General features: G+C 37.1%; 1 protein-coding gene across 2 annotated transcripts; it reads right to left on the reverse strand.

Moving 5' to 3' along the window:
- Window positions 1–11,796: 11,796 nt before the first annotated feature.
- Window positions 11,797–23,007, reverse strand: LOC117655522 (uncharacterized). 2 transcript variants are annotated; one of them, XM_087887491.1, is made up of 2 exons: window positions 22,931–23,007; window positions 11,797–17,620 (listed from the first exon to the last, which is right to left on the reverse strand). In XM_087887491.1, exon 2 carries the CDS (start codon window positions 17,616–17,618, stop codon window positions 16,656–16,658), a length of 963 nt encoding a protein of 320 aa, XP_087743617.1. In that variant the 5' UTR covers window positions 17,619–17,620; window positions 22,931–23,007; the 3' UTR covers window positions 11,797–16,655. The 2 variants fall into 2 exon arrangements, with proteins under 2 accessions (XP_087743617.1, XP_087743616.1); XM_087887490.1 differs by lacking the exon at window positions 22,931–23,007 and adding an exon at window positions 21,127–21,328 and having other exon boundaries at window positions 13,300–17,620.
- Between the last annotated feature and the right edge of the window lie 1,682 nt (window positions 23,008–24,689).

Genomic DNA, 24,689 nt, shown 5'->3' on the forward strand with positions numbered 1-24,689 from the left:
CGCTAAGAAAATGCAAATGACCAGTTGTCTGCAAGGAGTATAAATCCTTTCATTTCCTACCATCCAGTCAGAGTTGAAGAAGCTTCTTGGATGAGAAGTGAAACATCTTCAAAGAAAAACCGGAAAGTCCTGTTGCCTCTTGAAAAACCACCTATGACCTGGATGATTGAGAATCTCCAAAGACATATACTATACATGTTAAAAGAAGGACTGAGGACTACATATGGAATCCAATATGTCATAGACTATCTGGCCTGTCTCATTCCCCATTACAATAGGCTGGAACCATCTACTGATGAAGAAGGGGAACCAATCTATTCAATCTCCAACCCCCCCTCTTTTTAAAGCAACCCTTATAGGTGATCCAATATGATATTAAAGTACCTAGGGAAGTGTGCAATCCCCATCCAGGTCCTGACAGGTCATCCAGGACAGCCATTTCATTCATAATCTGCCAAGATTATTGTCTGTTCCTAGGAATACATTATTTAAAAATCAAAGCAAATCACAGCACATTTAACTCATGAAAAAATTAGACTTGGGGCCAACTTCAGGCACACAGAAAATGCTTTGTACACTACAGATTTCAATCTCAGATGTGATGAAATAGCATTTCAACAGTTCTATTATTAGAAAACAAATCTATTAGGGGCAGAGTTCAGCTTACAAATCAAGAGTTTTTGCTTCACCTGAATGTAGCAAGTATACATTTGAATTACTGTATTTGAAGGACCACCTCTCTCCAGTTACATCTACCCATCTCATCAGATCTTTGCAGGAGGAGCATAATGCAGGGTCCCATCAGCCAGAGAATGTCCAAAAGAGAGCCTTTTCTGCTCTTAACATCCACCAAGTGGAACATCTTCCCCCTGGAGATTCAATAGGCCCTGACTCTCCTGGCTTTTTGCAGAGCCCTGAAGACACGAAAACAGGAGTGTGGTTATGCCAGTGTTGTGGCTATACTGAATTTGATGAATGGGAATATGAGCTGTGAGTTTTGTGTATCTTATGATGCTTTTTAAATACAGTAGGCTTTTATATTGTTTCTTGTTTTTAAATTGTATTGGGTTCTTTTTGTATTTGTTTAATCGTTCGTAACAACAGCAACAATATAAAGACTGCTTCACTTCCTAATTAATAACTGGGCTAGCTTTCACAGCATTAAGTATCTGCAGATTAACAGTTATGAAAATGCTTGGCATTTTAAAGATATGCATATTTATTTTCTTCAATTTGGAATATCATGCTTCCGAGATTTGTGTCAGAACTATCAAATCAATCTACTAGCAACTTGATAAACATATCATTCTTACTTATCCAAGCTTGATCTAAAAATGGAGCCTAAATCTTTAAAATAGTTAGCAAAACCTCATGCTTTTTCACATCAAGAAAATCAAAACGTATTCAATCCTCTTATCAATAGAAAGATAAGAGAATATTAATATTTTATTTCTATTTTCCAACCATGGTTAGTTATCCATCATATTAAAATGTTATCCATCATAAAGGTGATGAAGGTCATTTATTAGTCATTTGGTATTTCATTATTCTTTGTATTTTTGCACTCTATTTTTTATAATCTTGATATAAAACCAATAAGCATCATAATTTAATTTTTAACTCAACTGTGATATTACTATCATTTATAGAACTATCTGCACTGCAAACATTTTCACCAAACTTTGAATCTTCCTGAAACTCAGTTTTATAGGCATCACGTCCTACCCATTACCCACCCAAAATTGATGAGTGGAAATGTTTTAGAAGCTCTCTATGCATGGATAAGACAATATTTTGTATGGACTTAAGAAACTGTTTAAGATATTGATATCTAAGATAGTGATTTGTCTGTGAGATTCAGTTTGTTCATATGTTATATTTCTGCATTGTTTTCTAAAAATCATATTAGGAGTTTGAATTTCATATAACATGCAAACCATAATTAATAAGATAGAAGTTTGTGTTACATATTGAGTTGTTTATAAAAAATAAAAGTGGGATACAAATAAAATTTATTAATGAATAAAGAAATAAATATATTAATAAATAAAGACATAAGGATGTCTTATTAAGTTTGAAAGCATAACAGTATTATATTTAGTTGTCTCCCTTTAGATATCAGCAGATACCACATGAAGTTCTGATCAGCATTAAAAGTATGCAAGCCTTCAGAAAATCTGAAAGAGGCAAATTATTTTTTTCACCAAAATGTACATTACATATAGCCTTGTGCAAAATGCTACATTACCACAAGGTGGCAGAATTGATGTGTATATGCATAATGGGAGGACATTAACCATTTTTAACTAAGGGAAAATAGTCTAAAGCATTGGGCTAATAAATAGTGCCATCCCTGTCAAAATGCATGCCCTGTAATCCATCATCAGAAACATTGGAATGTTTATTAGCTGTCACAGAATAAAGTTTGTTACCAGAAAATTGTTCAGTTGCAAAGGAAATTGTACTATTGTTCAGAGATACATTGCATACAGGAGAAGGGAGTGCATCTTCTCAGAGAAAGACCCGATTTCATCACTAAAGTGGATTTTTCAGAACTGTTCAACCTTTTTGAAGTAAAAGTTTCTATTGTAGGGTGAAACATCTGCAGCTTCAAATGCCATGTCTATTAGGAAGAGGCAGAAGGTGTTCAACAACCAGGGCTCCTATTAGCACTTTCCCTTCAAACGCTCCATTTAAAAAATAAGTGGGAGTATGTAATGGATGGGAACAATCTTATCAGGGGTATTTATTTCACTGTATTTCACTATTTCACTGTGAATCATAGCTGTTTTATCCTGGGGGAATTTCCCATTTGGTGCCAAATAAGAAGAAGGCAAAGTTGAAACATTTTTTCTTGCATCCTAACTTCCCAAACGTTGAATCAATTTTTTTTCCTGAAATTTGACAGGTTATTGGCATAGCAATCTCTCCATCATTTTATGTGCTATTTTGATTTAAAAATTTACACAGAAATCCCTTTCATTTGAATTTTAACCTCTTTTGCTCCCAAACCTCTCTGGGAATCCATCTGAAATCTGTATGGCTTCAGCTTCCGAGGGCATTGTGCTTGCAAGTATTTCCCAACTTTATGATAATGGGAACTTTATAGCCCTTTCTTCATTTTAATTAAATGGGAAGATATAACAAGCTCCACTGCTTTCAAGATGTCTCTTCTGCTCTGGTAACCAAAGTGAGTATAGGTATTCCTGCATATATCTGGAAGTTGGTGGGATGTGGGGAAGCCTACGTTAATTTACAAAATAGACCTTAGATCAGAGATTCTACCTTGCATAAAATAGGGGGAATATACTTTCAGTAAACTGAGTTTTGTTTATGCTTTTAGCACACCTCGCCCAAACAGGCTAAAATTGTGATTGTCCTTCAGGCTAGCTGGGAATACTGCAGCTGGCAGAGGTATGACTAGGTCTAGGGTATATTCTCCACCTTCTAAATAAAAAAAAAAAATGTGAAAACTTTAATGGGTGCTAGAGGTGTTGACAACATTGGCACCAGAGTTTAAACAACTTTGTTATTTTGGTGGAAACGAATTTGGTTGATGGAAAAATTATATCATTTATACTATAATTTTTTTTAATGTTACTAGTAAGTAATGTTATGTGAGAAAGGATACTCTGTGAAACATGGAACAGGAATAAAATGCTAGAAAAGACTGATTCCTGCAATAAATGAGGATGAAAGAAAGATAATATGTATAAAGTGCACATAGAGAAAAAGATAGCTGCAAAAGCATGTAGCCAAATGAAAGCAAGAAATGGTTAAAAAGAACAGAGAAGATATAGAGCAATTCTGATGGGGAAAAAATGTAAGCAGATGAAGTATGCTAAATAAAGAGCTTTCAGCAGTGGGTGGAATTAAGAATAAAAGCGATGATGTGATTTGGGATGAAACTGAGGGAGAGAATGCTGAAAGAAAGATATTAAAGATTGGATGAGAAGATTGCTAAAATCTCCAAGAGTGGAATTGAACCAAATGCTACAAATGTGATTGTACGTGGAAGACTACATCTGTGATAACTGGAAAAAGACTATTATAGTTCCCTTAGTGAAAAGGAAATATACTAAGAGTAAATGCAGGGAAATCTCTCCTGTTTCTACCATAACATTAGCTTCCTATCTTTGATATTCCCCTTTGCTAAAGAAAGGAGGTGATGGTATGCAGAGTAAGAGAACAGACTGGATCTTAATTTGATTATTTCTGAGAAATTATTTATGCCTATTTTTTATCCTCGGAGAGTTTGTTAAACTAAGAAGAGTCAAATGTCACTCTGGAGAATCTCTTTGCATTCATTATAGGAGTCTGTAATCATTATGTGCACATCACATTACCCCAATGGCTTTTTTAAAGCTAGCAATGCTTGCAAATCCAGACATAATGGATTCATAATATGAATTTTGATCGCTTTAGTACTACTTTTTATTCAGAATTACACACAAAACCCCTATTACTTTTGCCTGAGCAATAAGACATATTTTGAGATATTTTCCACTTGTGAGGCTAATATTCTACTCTTAAAGACTAGTAGCTGCAAATTATTGCTTTGCATCCTTACTCCATTTTACTTCACACATTTATTAATTTGTTTTACTTAAGACATATATATGGATGTCCAGCTGACTAGTTTACAGAAACAAATTATCAAAACCTAATGAAAAGAATACAAAATCAGTATGCCTTTTCCTATAAAAAGGCAGGCAGTAAGGAAGGAAGGATTGATTACATAGCAAATCAAACAACAATATTCCCTCATCCAATCAGACACATCACAAAAGACCCAGAGAAAAATTCAAAACTTGGCAGGTTTTCTAAAGACTAGTAGGGTTGATAACAATACAGTACAGTACAGTACAGTACAACACAACACAACACAACACATTTCAGAGATTTGGGGTATCACAAAAATAGAAGCCAACTACTCACTATTAGGGACACTTTTTAAAACAGAATTAGGCTGTTCAAAATGATTTAATGAAATGTAAAAATGTATAAAATGCAATTAGCAAAATATCTGAAATTTCTACTAATAAAAGGTGCGAAGAGCAAAATGATTCATATTTTTTGGAGTTATGTGAGATTATAAAAATTCTGGAGAAGTATAATTAAATGGATAAGTAAATATCATAAAGGAAGACTCAAATCCCATTCCCATATGTTCCATGCCGCTGTCTGAATTACTACCTTTTCAGATAACTCATTCTGTATTTGCTTAATCGTGATTTAATGAACCAAGCAAAAGTTGCTACTTATGCCATACTAAACCCTAAACTATGGTTTATATTGATGGGCTTCTCTAACATGTTAAACCAGCACCAAAGTCAACAATCTGGTTTATGGACTCAGGATTTCTTTCGATAGAAAGTGGAAGGCCTTCCAAGTAGTCCTGGGCCTAAGTTGCTTTGTCTATTTTATTTTGTTTGGAGCGTGATGTCAGCCTTCTGTAGTAGTCGAGACAAGAAGCACATCCAGAAGTATGAACTCTTAACTTTATTGTATGATTATGTTAACAGAATGTTGCAAGTCCATCTCCCTTCCCCTCACCTTTACAGTCCAAGAAATTGGGGGCGTTTCTTCTGAGATATTTGTCGTGCCCCCATTTCTTCTGCAGGCTCAGCTGCTTCTTGTCAGGTAGTCATCCACAACATGGAGGAGAGAAAGGAACATCCTAAAGAAGAAAGCAGTAAAAAGAGGCAACCAACTAGTAATGCCTGATAAAGACTGCCTTGTCTTTTTGTCATCTCAGAGGATAAGGTATGCCAGAAGATCTCAACAGATTTTTCTTTCATATTCATGTTGTGCTGGAGAATGAGGGAAAAGGGAGGGAGGGAAGAAGAATCAGGCCCAGTTAGTACTTTAATGGTGTCAGAAGGATCAGACACCTTTTTGCAAGGTTCATGCTGAAGCCAGGAATCCAATAAAACATGCCAAACTGTTCAGGCCAAAGAAAATAATACTTATTCAACCCAAGATTGTCAGTGGTAGTACAGTGGTCTAAAGCACCCTGTTATTAAGACCAGCTGCCTGCAATTACTGCAGGTTCGAATCTCGCCAGGCTCAAGGTTGACTCAGCCTTCCATCCTTTCTAAGGTAGGTAAATTGAGGACCCAGTTTGTGGGGGCAATAAGCTGACTTTGTATAAATATACAAAAGGATGAAGGCTATTGCTTAGCACATTGTAAGCCGCCCTGAGTCTCCGGAGAAGGGCGGCATATAAATCAAATTTAAAAAAAAAAAAAGTAACATTGGTTAGTGAGCATGAAGAGCCTGCTCCTCTGTTTCCCTTCTTATAGGCTTTTAGTCTAAAGATTTAGAAAAATCATTATCAATAGAATGGAATGCGTTAACTTATTTCTCCTTCTCTGCAATCTTTCCTTCCTTTCATATTCTGTTAAAACAGATGTTTCCTTATCTCTGCTTAACCACAATGTGTATATAAATGGGCATTTTGTCTTTCCCATGTATGTCTTCCTTTATACAAGTTTTGCTATGTGATGTACTCACTTATTTATAATGGCAGGAATCAGCCCTTTTGTTTTATAAAATGGCACTACCTATAAAATCTTTTGCCAATTCTTAATTTAAAATTATTATAAACATATAACAAAACTATACCAAAAATAAGCAACCACCACAAAGTCATAGAATTGTAAGAATGAAGAAACCCATAGCAAATGGCTCCCCTATTGTTGCCAAGACACATGAATGAATTGAAAATTTGCATGCTATAAACCAACTGTATCAGGTGATATAACCCTTCCTAAAAATAAATAAATAAATAAATAAATAAATAAATAAATAAATAAAGAAAGAAAGAAAGAAAGAAAGAAAGAAAGAAAGAGAAAAATGTTGAGACTTTAGAAAGAGTGCAGAGAAAGTGCAAAGTGCAAAGATGATTTGAGGACTGGAGGCTAAAACACTTGAAGAACAGTTGCGGGAATTGGGTATGGCTAGTTTAATGAAAGAAGGACTAGGGATGACATTATAGCAGTGTTCCAATATTTCAAGGAAGAGGGGGTCAATCTATTCTCCAAAGCACCTGGAGGCAGGACAAGAAGCAATGGATGGAAACTAATCAAGGAGAGAACCAACTTAGAAATAAGGAGAAATTTCTTGACAGAACAATTAATCAGTGGGGTTAAGCAGAAATTGTGGATGCTCCAATACTGGAGGTGTTCAAGAAGAGACTGGACAGCTATTTGTTTGAAATGGTATAGCATTTCCTGCTTGAACAAAAGGTTGGACTAGAAGACCTCCAACTCTGTTATTCTGCCTGTGAAGCTTAGGTGACTAGTATATGGTTCATTCTAGGTTTCCATTTTTATTTATTGAAATTATGTGACAATCGAAGTCCTCATCAAGGACTGGTCCAGAGCAATTCCCTGATTTACCCATTGCTTAAGCCAGGATTTGTAGGTAAGGCATGGCAGCAGCAAAGGCGAGACAGAGGCTCCCTTTTTGACATCAGGGTCAGTTACACCGTGGAGTTGAGCAGAGTGGAAAAACCAGGACAGAACATTTCCAATAGCTTCTTTATCTTTCACTGATAATGAACATTGCATAGGACTGAAGCAGTGGTGAAATGTAAAATTTGTTACTCCCAGTTCTGTGGGCGTGGCTTGGTGGGGGTAATGTGACTGGGTGGGGGTGGCCAACTTTTTTTTTTTTAACTTTTAAAAGCATTTTTTCTACAACCTCTTCGGCTGAAGAGGTTGTAGAAAAAATACTTTTAAAAGGCTCTGACGATCCCAGCTGAGCCACGCGATCATCAGGTTTTTTTTTTAACTTTTAAAAGCATTTTTTCGGCCAAAGAGGTTGTAGAAAAAATGCTTTTAAAAGTAAAAAAACCAGCCTCTGATGATCGCGCAGCTCAGTTGGGCATGTGTGGGGGGGGGGGGCAGGGATTTTTGCTACCGGTTCTCCGAACCACCCAGCGCCATCGCTACCGGATCGGGTGATCCAGTCCGAACCAGGAGCATGTCACCCCTGATGCATAGGTCTCTGTTTATTAATGCTGGTTGTCACAGGATTAGTGCATCAATTTCAGGAGTTGCGAGCTTTGGTGCTGTCATCACCACTCAGTTTACAGAGTACATCAAGGCACAGTGATCCAGTTGTAATTAGCCTAGCTCTAGCTTATTGTGCAAATCCAACCCATAGCATTATTTTATAGTTCAGCATGTCATGAGAAGAGCTTAGGTTAATTCAATAAAACATGGTTTAATTAAATGTGAAAATAGTCAATTAAGAAGATTGTGGTGGTAAAAATAGTATGGTTGGCAAGATGCAAAACCCTAATGTGCTTCCAGATGGTACCCTAATGTTTTTCAGACATTGCTCTTCTTTTGAAAGCTAATATAGAAAGTACAGTAGCTACAAGAAGAATTACAGTTTATTTTTTCAGTCTGGTCCTTCCCCAGAGTTGAGATTTTTATTTATTTATTTAATTTATATGCCACCTGTCTCACTGTCAAGTGACACTCAGCGACTTAATACAATTCTTTCCACCAGATTTTTCACTGTATGCTTTCCTACTCATGTCACAGGGAAATTGTGTTGCTATGTTAGCTCTTACCCCACAAAACAAATTTAGGGAACAAAACACTGGGTAAACACAGAAGGAACACTGGACAGTGGTTAAAACATCTAGATTGTAAAATGTGACTGAAGTAGAGGGTGTGTGTGTGGGTGTGTGTGTGGGTGAGAGAGAAAGAGAGATAGAGAATTGCTTTTGAGTCAGTCTTGATGCCTGACCTCTACCTGGATTGTCCCTGCAATTTTCTTGGCAAGATTTTGGAAGTGGTTTGCCCTCCTAGGACTGTGGGAGTGGCTGGCCCAAGGTCACCCAACTGGCCTTGTTCCTAAGGGACTATAACTCAGGGTCTCCCAGTTTCTAGCCTGTTGTCGTAACCACAACATCAAATTGGCTCTCTGAATTAAAGACATGGGTATATAAAACATATTGATTATAAATTTTTTCAAGTATAAAACTGGCTGATCAGTCTTTGCTCAAAGTGTTCATCTGCCCTTTCCATAAATGTTCAAAGAGAGACTTATTTTGGATTCAGAACGTCTTTCATATTTAAATCAGAATTGCTTTGAGTCAAGATACTTACAGAATATTTGAAACAGTGTCAGAACACATTCTGGTAAACTTAGAACAACCCGGTTTGAACAGGGCTGCTTTGTAAACTTATTACTTGAAGCATAGCAATGCTGCTATAATTTACTTTTTTTTGAAGTAAAAAAAAAGGCTGAAGGCTTGAAAACAGACCTTACCACAAAAACTTAACTAGCTAAGAATACTATGAAGTACAGGGAAAGAAAGGAATGCAAAAAGTGAAGAATTGGAAGGACATGTATATTTCGCTGTTCCCTCAATGGTTGCAAAGATATAGTTTGTAGTCTGTATTTGAAGAGAGAGGGTAAAATGAATTCTGCTAATTTTGGCATTTGAGGAAGATAATACCTCATCCCCCCTAAAAAGGAGTTCCCCCTCCTTTCTCCTGTGGCACAGCCATCTCTTAGTTTCTAGAGAGACTGTTACAGAGCGAGGAACTAAGGCTTCAAGTCAGAAAATATGCCCAGGTGAGACTTCTGATTGACATTACTATTCATTTGGGAGATATTCCAAGTGACAGATTTCCAGAAATTGCATCTGCTTTTATCCCTTCAGAAGTAGGCATTTTGAGATGCTTTGCACTTCATTACATTTATACTTCTTGGAATTTTTTTTTTTTTAATTTGATTTATATGCCGCCCTTCTCTGGAGACTCAGGGTGGCTTACAATGTGTTAAGCAATAGCCTTCATACTTTTGTATAAATATACAAAGTCAGCTTATTGCCCCCACAAACTGGGTCCTCAATTTACCTACCTTAGAAAGGATGGATGGCTGAGTCAACCTTGAGCCTTGGCGAGATTTGAACTTACAGTAATTGCAGACAGCTGGTGTTAATCACAATGCTATCAGTCTGCTGAGCCACCAGGCCCAAGAAGAATTTGCTGATAAGCCTGGTAAGATTGACAGGAAATAGAGCAATACCAATAAACAGTTAAAAGTACACATAAGCAAAGTTCCAGCAAGTGAAAAATTAATTGCAGCTGCAACTGTTCAAGACCTAACAAAAAAGAGCTAGTATTTGGCAAAGAAGATTTGGATCAAATCGGAGAAGGAAAAAAAATGCTTGGAGTTTCTTCTGTGTAGCATAAAGATGTTCAAAAAAATGTTTTTTATCTGTTTCAGACTGCAGCCTATTGGGTGTCATCTAGAAAGAAGCGAGCTTCAGAATTTTCTGATCTTTTGAATTGTGTCAAAGAGCTGATTGAGATATTATATTGCAAATAACTAGACTGACAACAGGAATAGGAGAGTAATATGATGATAATCTTGTCAGATTTATCTTTCAGACTCATACAGAAAATTTCTCCAACCTTTTCCTATGGTCACAACCAAGAATTACACATTTCTTTCTATATCCTGTAAAATTGGCCTTATTATTTATTTAATTTCTATGGCCACCCAACTAAACCAAATAACTCTGGATGGCTTACAGTTCTTACCTTGGAAACTGGCATGAGGATATTTTATAGTCTTGAAAAGCCTGTAAATTATTACAAAAAGAAGCAGCTTTCCCATCTAGCTGTAGGCGCTCCATAGCAGAAAGCTATGTTGGTTTGCAGGATCTATGGGCCTATCAATTAAATATACCATAATTTCTCTTTGTCTCCTTTTTTTCTCCCAGTTTTCATTTTGTTTACAGCTTTGGTAGACAGGCAGAGAAAGAGGAATCTGGTTAATTGCCAGGTTTCATCTGGTAATCCTGATTTTCATAGGTAGATTTGTTAATTTTATTTTTTATTTGTTCATTATTTTTATACTTTTAATAGTTTGCTATTTAGGGTTTTTTGTAAGTGGTTTTGTTAACAGGCTTGAATAAACCATTTTTAGCAGATACACTTTTAATTCATTTCCTTTTTTCTATTCCCTCCCCCAAACACACACACACACATTTTCCATAAGTTGCTTATTGGTAAGGGTGTTCCTTTATTCCCAATGAATTATATGTTTATGATTTGAATTTTTAGTTTAATTTAGACCTGAAGCATAGCCACATTTTCTTCATGACTGCTAAAGGCTTGAGAGGGAGAACTTAAAAGACATATAAAAAAATAAATTGAAAAATAGAAGATAGAAGCTTAGAGAAAAGAGGGTTTCCCAGGAGATATGGGATGACACAGACAAGAGAAACAAAGTTCTGAGACAACAGAAAACAGAATTAAAAATAAATGAGTTTTTAAAAAATTCGATTGTCCCTTGAGTTAAGTTTAACTCCTGGTGATTACGTGGACCAGTTCATGTTGTTTTCTTTGAAATACAGCATAGTTTGCCATTGAGCTTCTTTCTTTCTTTCTTTCTTTCTTTCTTTCTTTCTTTCTTTCTTTCTTTCTTTCTCTTTCTCTCTCTCTCTCTCTCCCTCCCTCCCCCCCTTCCTTCCTGTTTTTCTTTCCCTTTCTCTCCCTTCCCCTCTTCTCTCCCTTTTTTTCCAGCCTCCTACCCTAGTCTACTTGCATGTCTGCCCTATTCAACTATAGCTTTTCCAAGATTAGCCAAGACTGATACCATACTTTTGTGCAATTAATGTGGTGATGTTCCACTGAATTTAATAAAACACAAAAGGGCTTCCCCTAATAATTTTAATTGAATTCTATTATTCTAAGAGTAGCCCTAAATGTTTTATATGTGATGCAGTTATGTATGTACCATATTCTATGACCCTTTAAATAGTTTCACAAAATGAAAGTTTATTTGTATATAGAACAGAAATGTCATGCAATTCACTTTTTAGCATTTTTGTAATCTGGATTTTACATATACAACAAAGGACACATTGGCAAAATGAATTTGTGTTTAGCGGTAGCTACCACTTAATGTTTTTTGTCATAGGTACCAGCAAGGCTTGTAAGACTGATTCCCAGTTTTTGATCTGTGCTTTATGTACTATGATAGGAAAACATAATTTTAATCAAGACAATAAATGCAATTTTTCAATGTTTATTTGCATAATTTTTCAACGCATATATATGTATCGTTCTTAGACTTACATATCAAACTTATTAGCTATTAACTGTTCCAAAATGTTTCAAGGTACGATAAAACAAGAGCTTCTTGTTTTAAAAGCAATTCTATAAACCATTCTTTTCAGCATTACAAGGTGCCATTACACAGCAAAAAGCTTATGGAGGAATCTCAGACTGGAAAAAAACCTCCAGGAAAAAGAGTAAAGCCAAGCACCAGAGACCCTCCAACTTCTTCCATGTATCCAAAGGAGAATGGGGTATTTCTTTAAAAAAAACACATCCAACCTTCATATCACATAACAAGCCACTTTTGATATTTGATAATAATTTAACTATGGAGGGTGGTAGGTAAGTGTGCCTGAAACAGTTCTTTAATTTTCATCATACGTCAGCATGAGTTCCATGAGATGCTATAATGGTTCACAGGCTGTGATGCTATGAGACGCTGTGATGGTTCAGTGGCTTTTACACGGCAGAAAAGTCCTTTTGAAATAACAGGAATTTAACAATAAATCATTCTGAAGGGTTTCTCTGTCAATAGCGTCTTAGTTCATTTGAATACCAGAATGTTCTGCCTTGTTGCAAAGCCATTCTAAGGCGCTAAAGGTCAGTTTGGATTAGCAATACTCCAGTAAGCTTCTCATGTCAAATTTATACTCCACTCTTTATGAATGTTGCCCAATAGACTCCATAGAATATATTTCATAATAAGTGTGCATCACAGGTCCAGGGAAAAAAAGACATTAAGATGGTTATCTATCCATCTGATGTTGACACCAGCAGAAAAATATTCCAAACACACTTAAAAAATACCCTTTTCATTAGGTTATGGGTGAGTTGGTGATCCTGCTGCTGGTGCCATAGATTCTAGCTGCTTTTTCATAACAATGTTGTTTTCCAAACATCTTTATCCTGAGATTTACATCATTCTCCTAAAAGAATCTATTCGGATTTCTGATATAGCTTAGTTCTCAGTAATCCTAGGCAAGCTTACTTGGAAGTATCTTATATTAATTATGATGGCATTTTTTCTTCCCTAGGCTGAAGCTTTAAAACATAACATTGATCTGCATTTTCCCCTCCATTCAGTTTGTGATAACATCCTCACTGGACAATTCACAGCATTGCAAATGAGAAGATATAAGCTTTGTTAGGGACTCTTGCAGCAGTTGAAACACATAAATGACGGCAACATAAGGGCTGGGTATTCACTATAGGTTCTCAAACTTTAATGAGTTGGAACAGACTCTGCATTTCCCTTTAATTTTTGATTAAAGCAAAAGCTTGAATGAACATTTATTCCTTCATGTATTTTTTAATGTATGAAAGTATGGGTAAAAACAAATATTCCCATTCTCATGTAATCATCTGATTTACCACAAATGTGTACAATAAATAAGCTATTAATTGAATTAAGAAGCTTTTAAAATGTAACAAAATATTTGCCCAGATCCAAGATGAAAAGATGGTAAATTTGTCTACTTTCCTTACTTTTCATGCAGCTTAAATCTAGAGTTACAGCAAACCAGAACGTGAAGGAGAAAAGTTTGATCCTTTCCCTTTATTTCTGGCTGGCTTTCTATTTCTATTCCAAGGAGTTAAGACTTAGAACTTAGACCTAGAATAATTTTATTGTCACTTTGAATGTACACTAATCGGCATACATTAAAATGAAATTTTGTTGCATACAGTTCTCAGTTAAAAACCAAAACAAGACTTTTTAAAAAAGAAATATTTAACAGTTAATTCTCTAACTCACATTGTTGAACGTTCCCCAACTTTCCAGAACCGATGTGATGACTAGCTGGAGGCAGAAGAAAGAAATTCTATGCATTGCTAATCACTCCTTCATGTAACTCAAACTTTCCAGAAAGAATTAATTTCCCCATCTGGTAGAGCTCACACCATTCATACTGAATGGTCAAATTCTTTTGCAAAGATTTCCTGAAGTAATACACCAGGAACAATGCCTCTACTGTTTTTACAGGATATGCTGTGAGCTGATATTTCTTTGTGGACCACTATAGGTATCACGGTTTTTCTCCCAATTAATTTAGCTGAGGAAGATGGGTTGTTGGGTGAATATGAAAGAGAATTGTGCTACTGTCTCTTTGATATTTCCTGACTACCAACACAAAGAGCTTAGTAAGGATGAGTGGATCCTGAATAAAGCTCAAAATGGAAATTTGTGGAGGTCCATGAAGGAATAACTTTAGCATACAGCATGCAATACCTAATTTATATAGAATAACATGAAAAGCATATGGTTCCCCTCATGTCCACTTCAATCCTCAGAAAGTTAGTGGATATATTTAATTGTTTATTTGCTATATATGTATGTTGCCTTTACTCCAGGAGCTCAAAGTGGCTTTGAAATGGAACTCCTTTCATTTCTTCCCCACAAGAAAAATCTGTGAGGAAAATTAGGTGAGACTCCTCAGTAAATTTCCATGGCTAAGAATGGACTTAGACCTGGATTTCACCATTCTTAATCCATCTCCTTTACCACTATAATACACCACAAACTATATTCAGCAATTAATTAAAGTGATACACAATTTGTTGTGTATGTATACATTTCATGCAACTTCTCAGCCTATATTATATTTACCTACAATAAGAAGAGTGGTATACCACAGTCGCAAGTAGGGGACTATCACAACTGAATTGAGACACAATTGCTATTTAATATAATGATATGTAAAGCAGTCTCTTGATATCATATGTACACTAATGATTAAATATTGTGATTTTTATTATTGTGAATTTCAAGAAAACAATGCAATTTGCTTTGGGGGGAAAAAAATGACACGCCGCCATCTGACCAGCAAAAATGCAGCAAACCAAAAATATCCACCAAGTATAGACAGTTGGATTTCAATTTATATCAGGAAAAAATAAAATTAACTCTACCAAATTAGAAGAGAATTATGGTTTACTACACCATGTACTGGAGCTGGATTATACCAGTTTGCAAGAGACCATTGCAAAAGTTTCTAGAATTTTGCAAGCCAGCTGAGAGCAGATCTGACTAGTCAGGCCTTATGCACCAATCAACCCTTCCTTCCTTCCTTCCTTCCTTCCTTCCTTCCTTCCTTCCTTCCTTCCTTCTTTCCTTCCTTCTCTGGGCAGCTAATTTACAAACACACCACAGTTTGATTTCAAATGTCTTTTTCATTTAGTAGAAGTATTTTAACCTATTCATGCTAGATTCAGAAACAAAGAGGCCTAAAAACAAAAATCTATTCACAATGCAATGATGTAACAAAAAACTCATGAGAAAAAAACAATGTAAATTCATGACAAAAATGGAATGCTCTAATTGAAAGGCACTGTATTTTTCAGTAGCTATTGATGACCTTTAACATTTTTAATATACTTGTTTCAGCCAGGAAGCGACCACCTATGAGTAGTCTTCCTATAAGAGGAGCTAAAATCCCTCTGTTACTTCTTAGATAAACACAAGCAACTTGTGTATTTCTGAATACACAAAAGGAAAGCAAATGAACACACACACACACACACACACACACACACAAGCCAAAACAATGAAATTTTCATCATTATGAAAATAGAACAGTAATAAAAGTCAAACAAAAAACAAAAGTAATTTGATTAAGCAACGTGACCTAATAGGCAGAAGACTCTGCTAAAAAATGGTTTGGTTGCTACCTAGAAAACAAATGAGGGCTTACTTTCTCTTTTGAAATTGCAGCTGGGGAAAGAGATTTAAGTTCTGTATAAAGATGATAAAAGCTAATAAGAGTCGGCGTATAGTCTAATGTTCCACGATAGTATTCTGGTGAACCCAGAGATCAAGGCAAACAAAATCCTCTTGCAATAGATAGCATATGGGATATGTTGATAAGCAAGGTACACCGATGGCTTTCCAATTAATAGAATTAAAATGGAAGCAGATAAATCAGGGTAGATACTGTGATCAGCGATATTGTAATCAGCGGCTCTTTGCAGTCTTGAGATTTAGTTACTCTGAATATAGATGCTGGGGAGGAAGCAACAGGATGGGAGGGACATTGCTGCCCTGATTTTGAGCTTTTGCTGAGCCATTGTGCTCCTCTGAAGTAGTAGATCTTTGCTTCTGAGTTCTTCCAGGCTCTCTTTTTGATTATGATAAAAAATCTAACAGAATAAATCCTATCCTACTATTAATATATTAAATGTTTTTTTTTCTGTTGTATGTTTTGGAGTGCTCTTTAGCTAAATTCAAATAGACTTCAGTTCCAGCACGTTCAAGCTGGATGTGCTTGGAATGTCTCATTTTGACTGTTCCGACAGTCAAAATTACAAGAGATTAGAAACATGTTTAACAATTATGGCTTATTATCTGAATGCCTAAGGTACAGAACCCTCATTATGTCTTCTATGGTGCACTGCTGCTTGTTCCTCTTGATTGTCTGAAGATCCACACATCTTCCTTTAACATTTGCACATAATAAAGCATTTCTGTGCCATTAACAGGAGGAATGCTACAGATGCTCTTCACAATAGGGACGTAAAGATTTATATATATGTATTTTTGTTGCCATTAAATAAAAAAGAAAACTACGACTCTTCTATGGCAGGGAGTAGGCATGCTCTAACCTTGGCTTCTTTCCAAGCACTTTGGTATTCTGCAATCCAATCGCGACCTGTGATTTTCTTATCAATATGGAAATATTCCACCCAGCTATTTCTGTTATCTGTCTCTCCCTTCAGAGATTGTTTATGAGTAGAAGACTTCAGAGACTCTTTTTCAGGAGATCCAGTTGTCTTCAAACCATGCTGCCCTCTTTGTGAAGATCGCCAATCCCTGGCACTCAGGGGTGCTTCTCTGATGGGATGCAGCCAGATTGATTTACCATTAACAGGAAGAGGGTTTGGATTGGAGTTGCTTTCCAAAGCTGGCACCTTGTCTTGATTGTAACTATATTTTTGTTCCTGGCAGCCATTTTCTCTTTGCGATGGTCTTGGAGAAGGGTATCTTGGTAAGCTAGTCACATGTTGTTTTTTGCTCATTTTTTCTTGAGGTGTGACTGCATAGGTGCTGTGAAAGTTGAGCTGTGTGCAGTCAGTTCCTGTGTTCTCACTGCCAATAGGACATTTCCATCCACAAGTCTTCTGGGCTCCTTCATACAGGTCTTCTAATGCGTTCCTGCCCGAAGCGGAGTAGGTTTTGATATAATCATGAATGAAACTGTTCTGTTGCAATGACAACACTTTAGGAAGAGTGCATCTAGAAACCATTTGTGGTGACTCAGACAGATTTAAGATTGTTTGTCGGTTGGGCAGCATTCCGCATCTCTCTTTGTCTTGGAAATGATGCTTGCTCTCCAGAGGTCCCATAAAAGCAGATCTTGCTAGTTGGAAGTTTGATTGACAGTGATCTTCAACTGAACAAGAACCTGGATTCATGTAAACATTTCCAAAACCATTTGTGTTGCTTGTTATGTCTTCTAGAATATCTTCAAAAGCTTCACTGATGGTTGGGAGAGGCTTTGCTAAGCTCAGTCTTATCCAAGGAGCCATTACTGAAAATAATATATAGGATATCATTAACCAATGTGAATGTATCACAAAGATTTACTGAAATCATTATATTTTGTAAGCAATATATTACATTAATGTAAACCTTCTTATGGAAGCAGCAAGCATAAATACATTTTATTTAGAATAAGACTTTGTCTTGTTATTTTAACTCTTTTTTAACACAAATTAATTCAGTATTAAGTCCTTTTTTTTTTTTGCTTATTACAGACAACTTTTTATAGGCTACCTATAAAGCCTATATATATATATTATATGTACCGTAGGTGAATATATGCATTTCTTTCATCATGTTTTCCCCCTTTTCCAGGAACATTTCTCTTAAAACTAGGTAGGCAATTTTATTACAATGGAGAAAAGATAACATTTTTGTATGTTTTTCAGCAGATGTGTGGTTCAGGACAATATGCCATGACACCCAGGTTTCTGAAGAACATTCCCATCTAACAACTGCATGCTTTGCCTTTAAGAGAAGCCAAACCAGAGACCCATTATACAATTGTGTGATGCCACTGACTGAAACTGATTTATCAAGCTTTACTTATTAACAATTTTATTATTAGGGGGTACTATAAAAAACATTAGAGTTGAAGATATTTTTGCATATAAAAAAGAAATTGTTTCATCCATGTTTCTGGCATGTACCCTACAACCTGCTTCTGTTCTACATGCATTCTTTAAAACTTGAAATCCCTCATGTTTAAGGGAGCATTCCTGATTTGACCGTAATACCCTTCAGTGCCCTAATACACAAACTATTCCTTCCTTCTTTCCTTCCTTCCTCCCTCCCTCCCTCCCTCCCTCCCTCCCTTCCTTCCTTCCTTCCTTCCTTCCTTCTTTCCTTCCTTCCCCCCTAACAGTATTGTTCTTAACCTACTGATAAACTAATTCTGGCTTCATAGAATTGAGTTCATTCCTTAGGATTACGCTAAGAAACAATCATGTAGGTAGGGTGAAGAATATTTTAAATATTAATAATTAAAAGATAAAAGCAAGAAACCAGATACTGCTTATCAAGAATCTTTGTTTATATTTCAGCTAACTACAGTACCCATATCATAATATATATATATATATATATATATTAATATTCCTTCTAACTACTCTTCCATTTTCAAGTTAAAGTCAAAAGGCATTCATAGGGCAGTGGGTATTACTTCTATCAAACACTTTTTTTTGTTCTAAAGATCCTATTTTGAACATATTATATGAAGATCTAACTCCCTGGAAAAGGATGTAATGCTGAGAAAAGAGGATGACAGGAAGCAAGTTGGATGGATGCAGTGCAGTGCAGTGGTGGGTTGCCCCTGGTTCGCACCGGTTCTATAGAACTGGTAGTAAAACTGGCAGGAGGCCCCGCCCACTGACCCTGACATCATGAAAATGCTTCTGCGCATGTGCAGAAGAGTGCATGTGCACAAGCGAAACATGCATGTGCGGGCGGCCCCGCTGCAAACCGGTAGTAAAGGTAAGCAGAACCCATCCCTGATGCAGTGACAATTGCAACGAGTGCATTCTTGCAAGATCTGGAAGACCAGCTTAGGGATAGATTGTCAGGGAGAAAATCTATGCATGTGGTTGCTAGGAGTAAAAAGCAACTTGTTAGCATATAATCTATCTGTCTGTTTATCTAGAAGTAATACTTGGATATTTGAATTCATTTTGAGTATCTATTATCCTTCTTTAATGTGGAGAGAGTAGCTGGGAATTATGGGACCATAAACTGGGAATTATGCGAGATGCAGTGGGAGATCATGATTATAAGAAACTTCTGTCCTTGACACATCCTGCCTCAAGAGAATGGCAGTGCTGGCACAAAGTGACAGAAGTGATCAGCAGGCAATCGGGATTGATCTTTGTCTAATAACAAGTCATTAAAATAACATAAAATGTTATAGACAACATGATGCCCAGTGGTGGATTGCCCCCGGTTCACACCGGTTCTATAGAACTGGTAGTAAAACCGGCGGGAGGCTCCGCCCACTGACTCTAACATCATCAAAATGCTTCTGCGCATGTGCAGAAGAGTGCGCGCGCACGAGCGAAGCCTGCGTGCGTGGCCCCGCTGCAAACTGGTAGTAAAGGTAAGTAGAACCCACCCCGATGATGCCCCCTCACAAAGTAATGAAAACAACAAAGAGGTACAGCCATTTAATAGCCTCTCTTAGTGAAAGCAATGGAAATAATGCACCAAGGGTGACAGAACTAGCAACCCAGTTCTCTTGAATTGTTTAAATCAGCTCTTCTATACAGCAGACCTACAGCTCTTTGAAGAGGTAGTGAAGTGATGTTTCTAAGGAGCTTGGGGAAGAACCATCAAGTACTTTGGAAGATCAGGTATTCTGTGAGCAAATGTACCTGTGGATACCAGGTGTTTGGTCTTGGTAGCCCAAGTCAAAAATGACCATGGAGAGGGTGGATAGGTCTATGTCAGCAGGAGCCTAAATTGGCCTTAGGGCCAATAAATCACTCAAAGTCTCCAGCAATGGACAGGATATAAATTCTAGTAAGGAGAAAGACAGATAGATATTCAGGACATGCTGGGCAGATTCCCAATCCTTGTCTGCATTATTAATGAAGGAAGCCATGACAAAACTAAGGAAAACAGCTTTAATAAGGCCTCAGATGGGGAGTGGGGAAGAGAAGAAGGAAAGGCCACAAAGAAAAGGGAGAAAATGCAGTTACCAAAGGATGTTCATGCTGTGAGGAAGAAACCCCCTCCCAACTCTTCAAAGGTAAACACAAACCCATTGGTCCAGGGATATTTTGAAGCATCTTAACCCAATGCTATCAAACGTTCTTTCTTTCTTTGATGGAGGGGGGGGGGAGGTTATTTAAAGGAAAACTACATTTTTTTCTTTAGGAAACCTTCAGAATTCATTCACTGAGATGACTCTTGGTCCTTGCCATTTAGACTCTCCAGCTGAGTTGGAGAAAAGGCAGACCTGGCTTATCACGACTATTATCTCAGTGGCATTTTCTCATCCACCTGCTCTGGTCCAAGAGTCTGTAGAACACAAAACTACGACAGAACACAGACATGAAATTTTCACTAGAAATGCCAATTTTTAAAAATGTTCATTGGTATCTACTAATAATATTGGCAGTGAAAAAAATTGAATTCAAAATAAACTGAATCGCTTTATTTTACCCCCCTTCCATTCATTTACTGTGATTGCTCTAACCTGGTCTTACTTGGTCTTTCTGTATTAAGCACAGAGCGTAATCATAACCCATTCTGAAATCCACAGAACTGACAAATAGGGCAAACAGAGCAAAGACACGCAAGCATTGGAGCTCCTCAAATAGTCTGCTCAGTGACAGTTCCCTTGGGTCTCCTCCTGCCTTGGCCACACAAATAGCCAGTACATCCAAGTGGCATTAGTGTCCATACCTCGACTTGGTACTTCTCCTCCTTCAGCTCTCCATTTCAATTCCTGTATTTACGAGAATTTGAGCACAGATTCCACTGAAATGCCCTCTCTCTTACCTGGATGTGTTTGTTTCAAATACAGCTTGGCTGTTTGCAAATCTCCAGATTCAGTGTCTCTCCTGCACTGTCTGTTCTCCTTCACTTCAGTACTGAATATGTGCTGTCTAAACCAAGACTGAACATTAGGGTAGTGGCTTCCAGTCAGCTGATTCAGCTGCTTTTTGGTTGTTGTTGCTAAATATAGATTGGTATATGTCATTCTATTCCCTAAGAATTCTAATTTGATAAGTGCCTTGTATTACTGGAAAGACTCGAAGCAGCAAATTGGGGAGACAACTTTCAGATAATCTCCATGAAAATAAATCATTGTCTCCTGGCACAATAAAAGCATTAGGTTATGCTTTATGCTCTGAATTATTCAAGAGGTCTGGTGCACCAGAAAGGGAATGATTTTATGTGCACTGCATTTGCATCCGTGGGAAGCAGTTAGTAATGCATCAAGCTAAATTCCAGGCTGCTCCATCAGCAGATGTAGGGCAGCATCCTTGCTAAAAAAATGTAATTAACAGGTGTTCTGTTTCTATGATTAAATAATAGGATAGGACTAAAGTCACTGTATTTCCTAATCTGTAAAAAGAGTATAAATATATATTCATATAAATTAATCTCACCATTCAGATATGAAATATTATACAGGCAGAATGTCATGAATGAGGGGTTTGGGATGAAACTAGTCTCTAGTCTTCAAAGTCCCAGCTATTCTCTGCTCAATTATCCCCCCCCTTTTTTGTTTCCCAATATTCTGACTATCCCCATTTCCCAATTTTCACTTTCTGTTGTCTCTGTCCTTTTCTAAGCTCTGGAAAATATTGAGAAGTCAATTTATTGTATGCCTGGATCTCTTCATTTAGGATTTAGCCTCAAACAGGTAAATTCTTGACATAAATTAACTGCTATAAAATGGTGGGTGAGCTAGTGTCTACATTTTCATTTTTTTTGACACAAACCCAAAACCAAGAATTAGTTATATTCTGAAACAGCTTTCCCTGTACAATATTGTGGGATTGGACATAGTCTTCCTATTTGTTAGCAATTACTTTCAGTCTCAAGGTGAAATCACTTTGACTTTCTTTAGGCACTAAGGGCTGTAAACTACATCAAACTAGTTTTGTTCTATTTGAAATACGTCCTTAATCCAAATTCATGGACAATGGAAAGGGAGCAAGGTTGGGGCAGATGATAAAATATCTGTGATGACATCTATAACATCTGTGCTATAGACTATAACTTCCATGTCAGATGATGGGATATAAGTACATAATCACAGGATTTACCCAATGACATGTGCACACACATGCCACCCTATGAATTTCCCACAATACAGATGACTTTGAACATGTCTGAACATTTTGTGTTTTCCTGACGTTTCGTGATTTCGAGATTCCTAAACTAGGAGTGGGGGGGGAAAGGTTTTTTCTCATTAAAAATGTTTAAGATGACTTTGGTAATATGCAATTTTATACGCAACATAATTTCAGCATAGTATTACATATGTCTATTCAGAAGTAAATTCAAATTAGTTCAATAGGGTTTATGTCCACTAAGTGAGTATACGAATGGGCATTAATTGATTAAAGGATGGAATAACTGCCCTAGATATAATTTTTATTGATCTGCATTCAGAAGTAATGTATTACATATAAAATAATGAAACATTTTCTCTATATATCTTTGTTTCTTTTAATTATTGATGGACTAAAAGCATTTTTAAATGTTAGAGTCACATGCATATTTAAAAAGGCATTCTGTTTTCATCCAAAGCATTTTTTTTCCAGCTAGAATAAAAGGGGCTTTTATTTACCTCGGCTTTTCCCCCTGGTTTCTTTAAATGATCATCAAAGTAGTTGATTGAACCTCTGAAAAAGTCCTTGTCTTAATGCCTGAAGATGAAGAATGTATCAGTATTTATACCTTTTTCAAATACAATAAATCAGCCTGAGTACTAATGGCAGGAATGCAACTGCCTGAGCTATGCTGGTTCAGACAAGCAGATAACTAGTTAAGAGACCTGGAACAACAGGGCTATCCTTTAACTTGTAATTTTGCAGGTATTTGCTTTAATTTCTGAGTGCCACTTTGGTAAATGAATAAAGGATACATTCTTAAGATGCACACCGTATCCTTTAGTTTGAATAGAAAATATGTATACTGTATACCATTAGCATCAGGAGACAATTTAGCTCGGGTAGAGCCTGTCCTGATTGTCTTGTTGCTCCCCTTCCACTCCCACCACATTCCAGATCAACTGGATCCAAATTTGGCCTTCTTTTGCATTTGGGAGAGTTTGAGTATGAGAATGAGAGCTTTACATCTGTGCAGGGGTGAAATGCTCCCAGTTTGGACCGGCTCGGGCGAGTAGGTAGCAATGGTGGCGGGCAGTTTGGAGAACCGGTAGCAAAAATCCTTGCTCCCGCCCCCCATGCCCAGCTGAACCCCGCGATCATCAGAGCATTTTTTTCCTTTTAAATGGCTCTGACCAGCCAAGCTCTGACATCCCAGCTGAGTTGCCTGCTAACCAGGCAACTCAGCTTGGATCGCCAGAGCCATGTAAAAGAAAAAAAGTTTCTTTTTTCTCCCCCCCCCCAGCCTCCAGCTTGCTTACCTTAGCTGCTGATCGCATGACAATCGCAATCCATGCATCAGCAAGCAACTGAATCTCCCTGCCTGCAATCAAGCTCATCAGTGAACAGCTCTTTCTGCCTGCCTGCCTTCCTGCCTAGACTTGTGGACTTCAACTCCCTGGCTGAGGAATTCTGGGAGTTGAAGTCCACAAGTCTTAAAGTTGCCAAGGTTGAAGACCCCTGTTCTATTGGGCAAGTTTTTTCCCCCTTTGGGAGCTTTAAAAAAAAAAGTTAATTGGGGTTTTTTTTAGTTGTTCTTTTTTAGACCTAGCCATTTAAAGTTTAGGAAGTTTTAAATTGAGCTGCTTTTATATAAAAATAAAAATAAATAAAAATAAAGTAATATTTGTGCAGCTTTCTGAGATTTAGTGTGTTTCTGTAGTGTTTCATTCTAACTACACAAACACACAAAATCTCACAAAGCTGTATGTGGAATTTTTGTGTGTGTAAAGTGTGAAAGTTTTTTTGGGGGGGCCTTTTGTGGCTGTGTGAGGTTCCTGCTTGTTGCGGGGCCATTTTGAGTCTAGCACAGCTGCTTTTACATTGTGGCTGAGCCAGTTGTGTTGTGTTCTGTTTTGTAGGTTAAAAAAGGGCAAAGAAATGACATTGACTTGGCCACGCCCACCCAGTCACCTTACCATCAAGCCCCGCCCATTAATTAAGCCACGCCCACAGAACCGGTAGCAAAAAAAATTAGATTTCACCCCTGCATCTGTGGTGCCTCAAACACCCATTTCTTTCCCCAAACCTTTCCCCAAATGGTTCTAGACCAGCGGTCTCAAAACTCACCCATGCTGTTCTAGGCCAGATATTAAAAAGAAAGAGAAAAAAACATATAGATGAAAATATTATAAAGAAAGGCAATTTAGAATAAATTTATTATTCTTGTTGTTAAATTTTATGGGCCACCTGCCACCCAGAGATTCTGGGCAGTTTACA

The sequence above is a fragment of the Pantherophis guttatus genome, chromosome 2 (genome assembly GCF_059756535.1).
Source record: "Pantherophis guttatus breed Tessera chromosome 2, ASM5975653v1, whole genome shotgun sequence".
Classification (NCBI taxonomy): Eukaryota; Metazoa; Chordata; class Lepidosauria; order Squamata; family Colubridae; genus Pantherophis; species Pantherophis guttatus.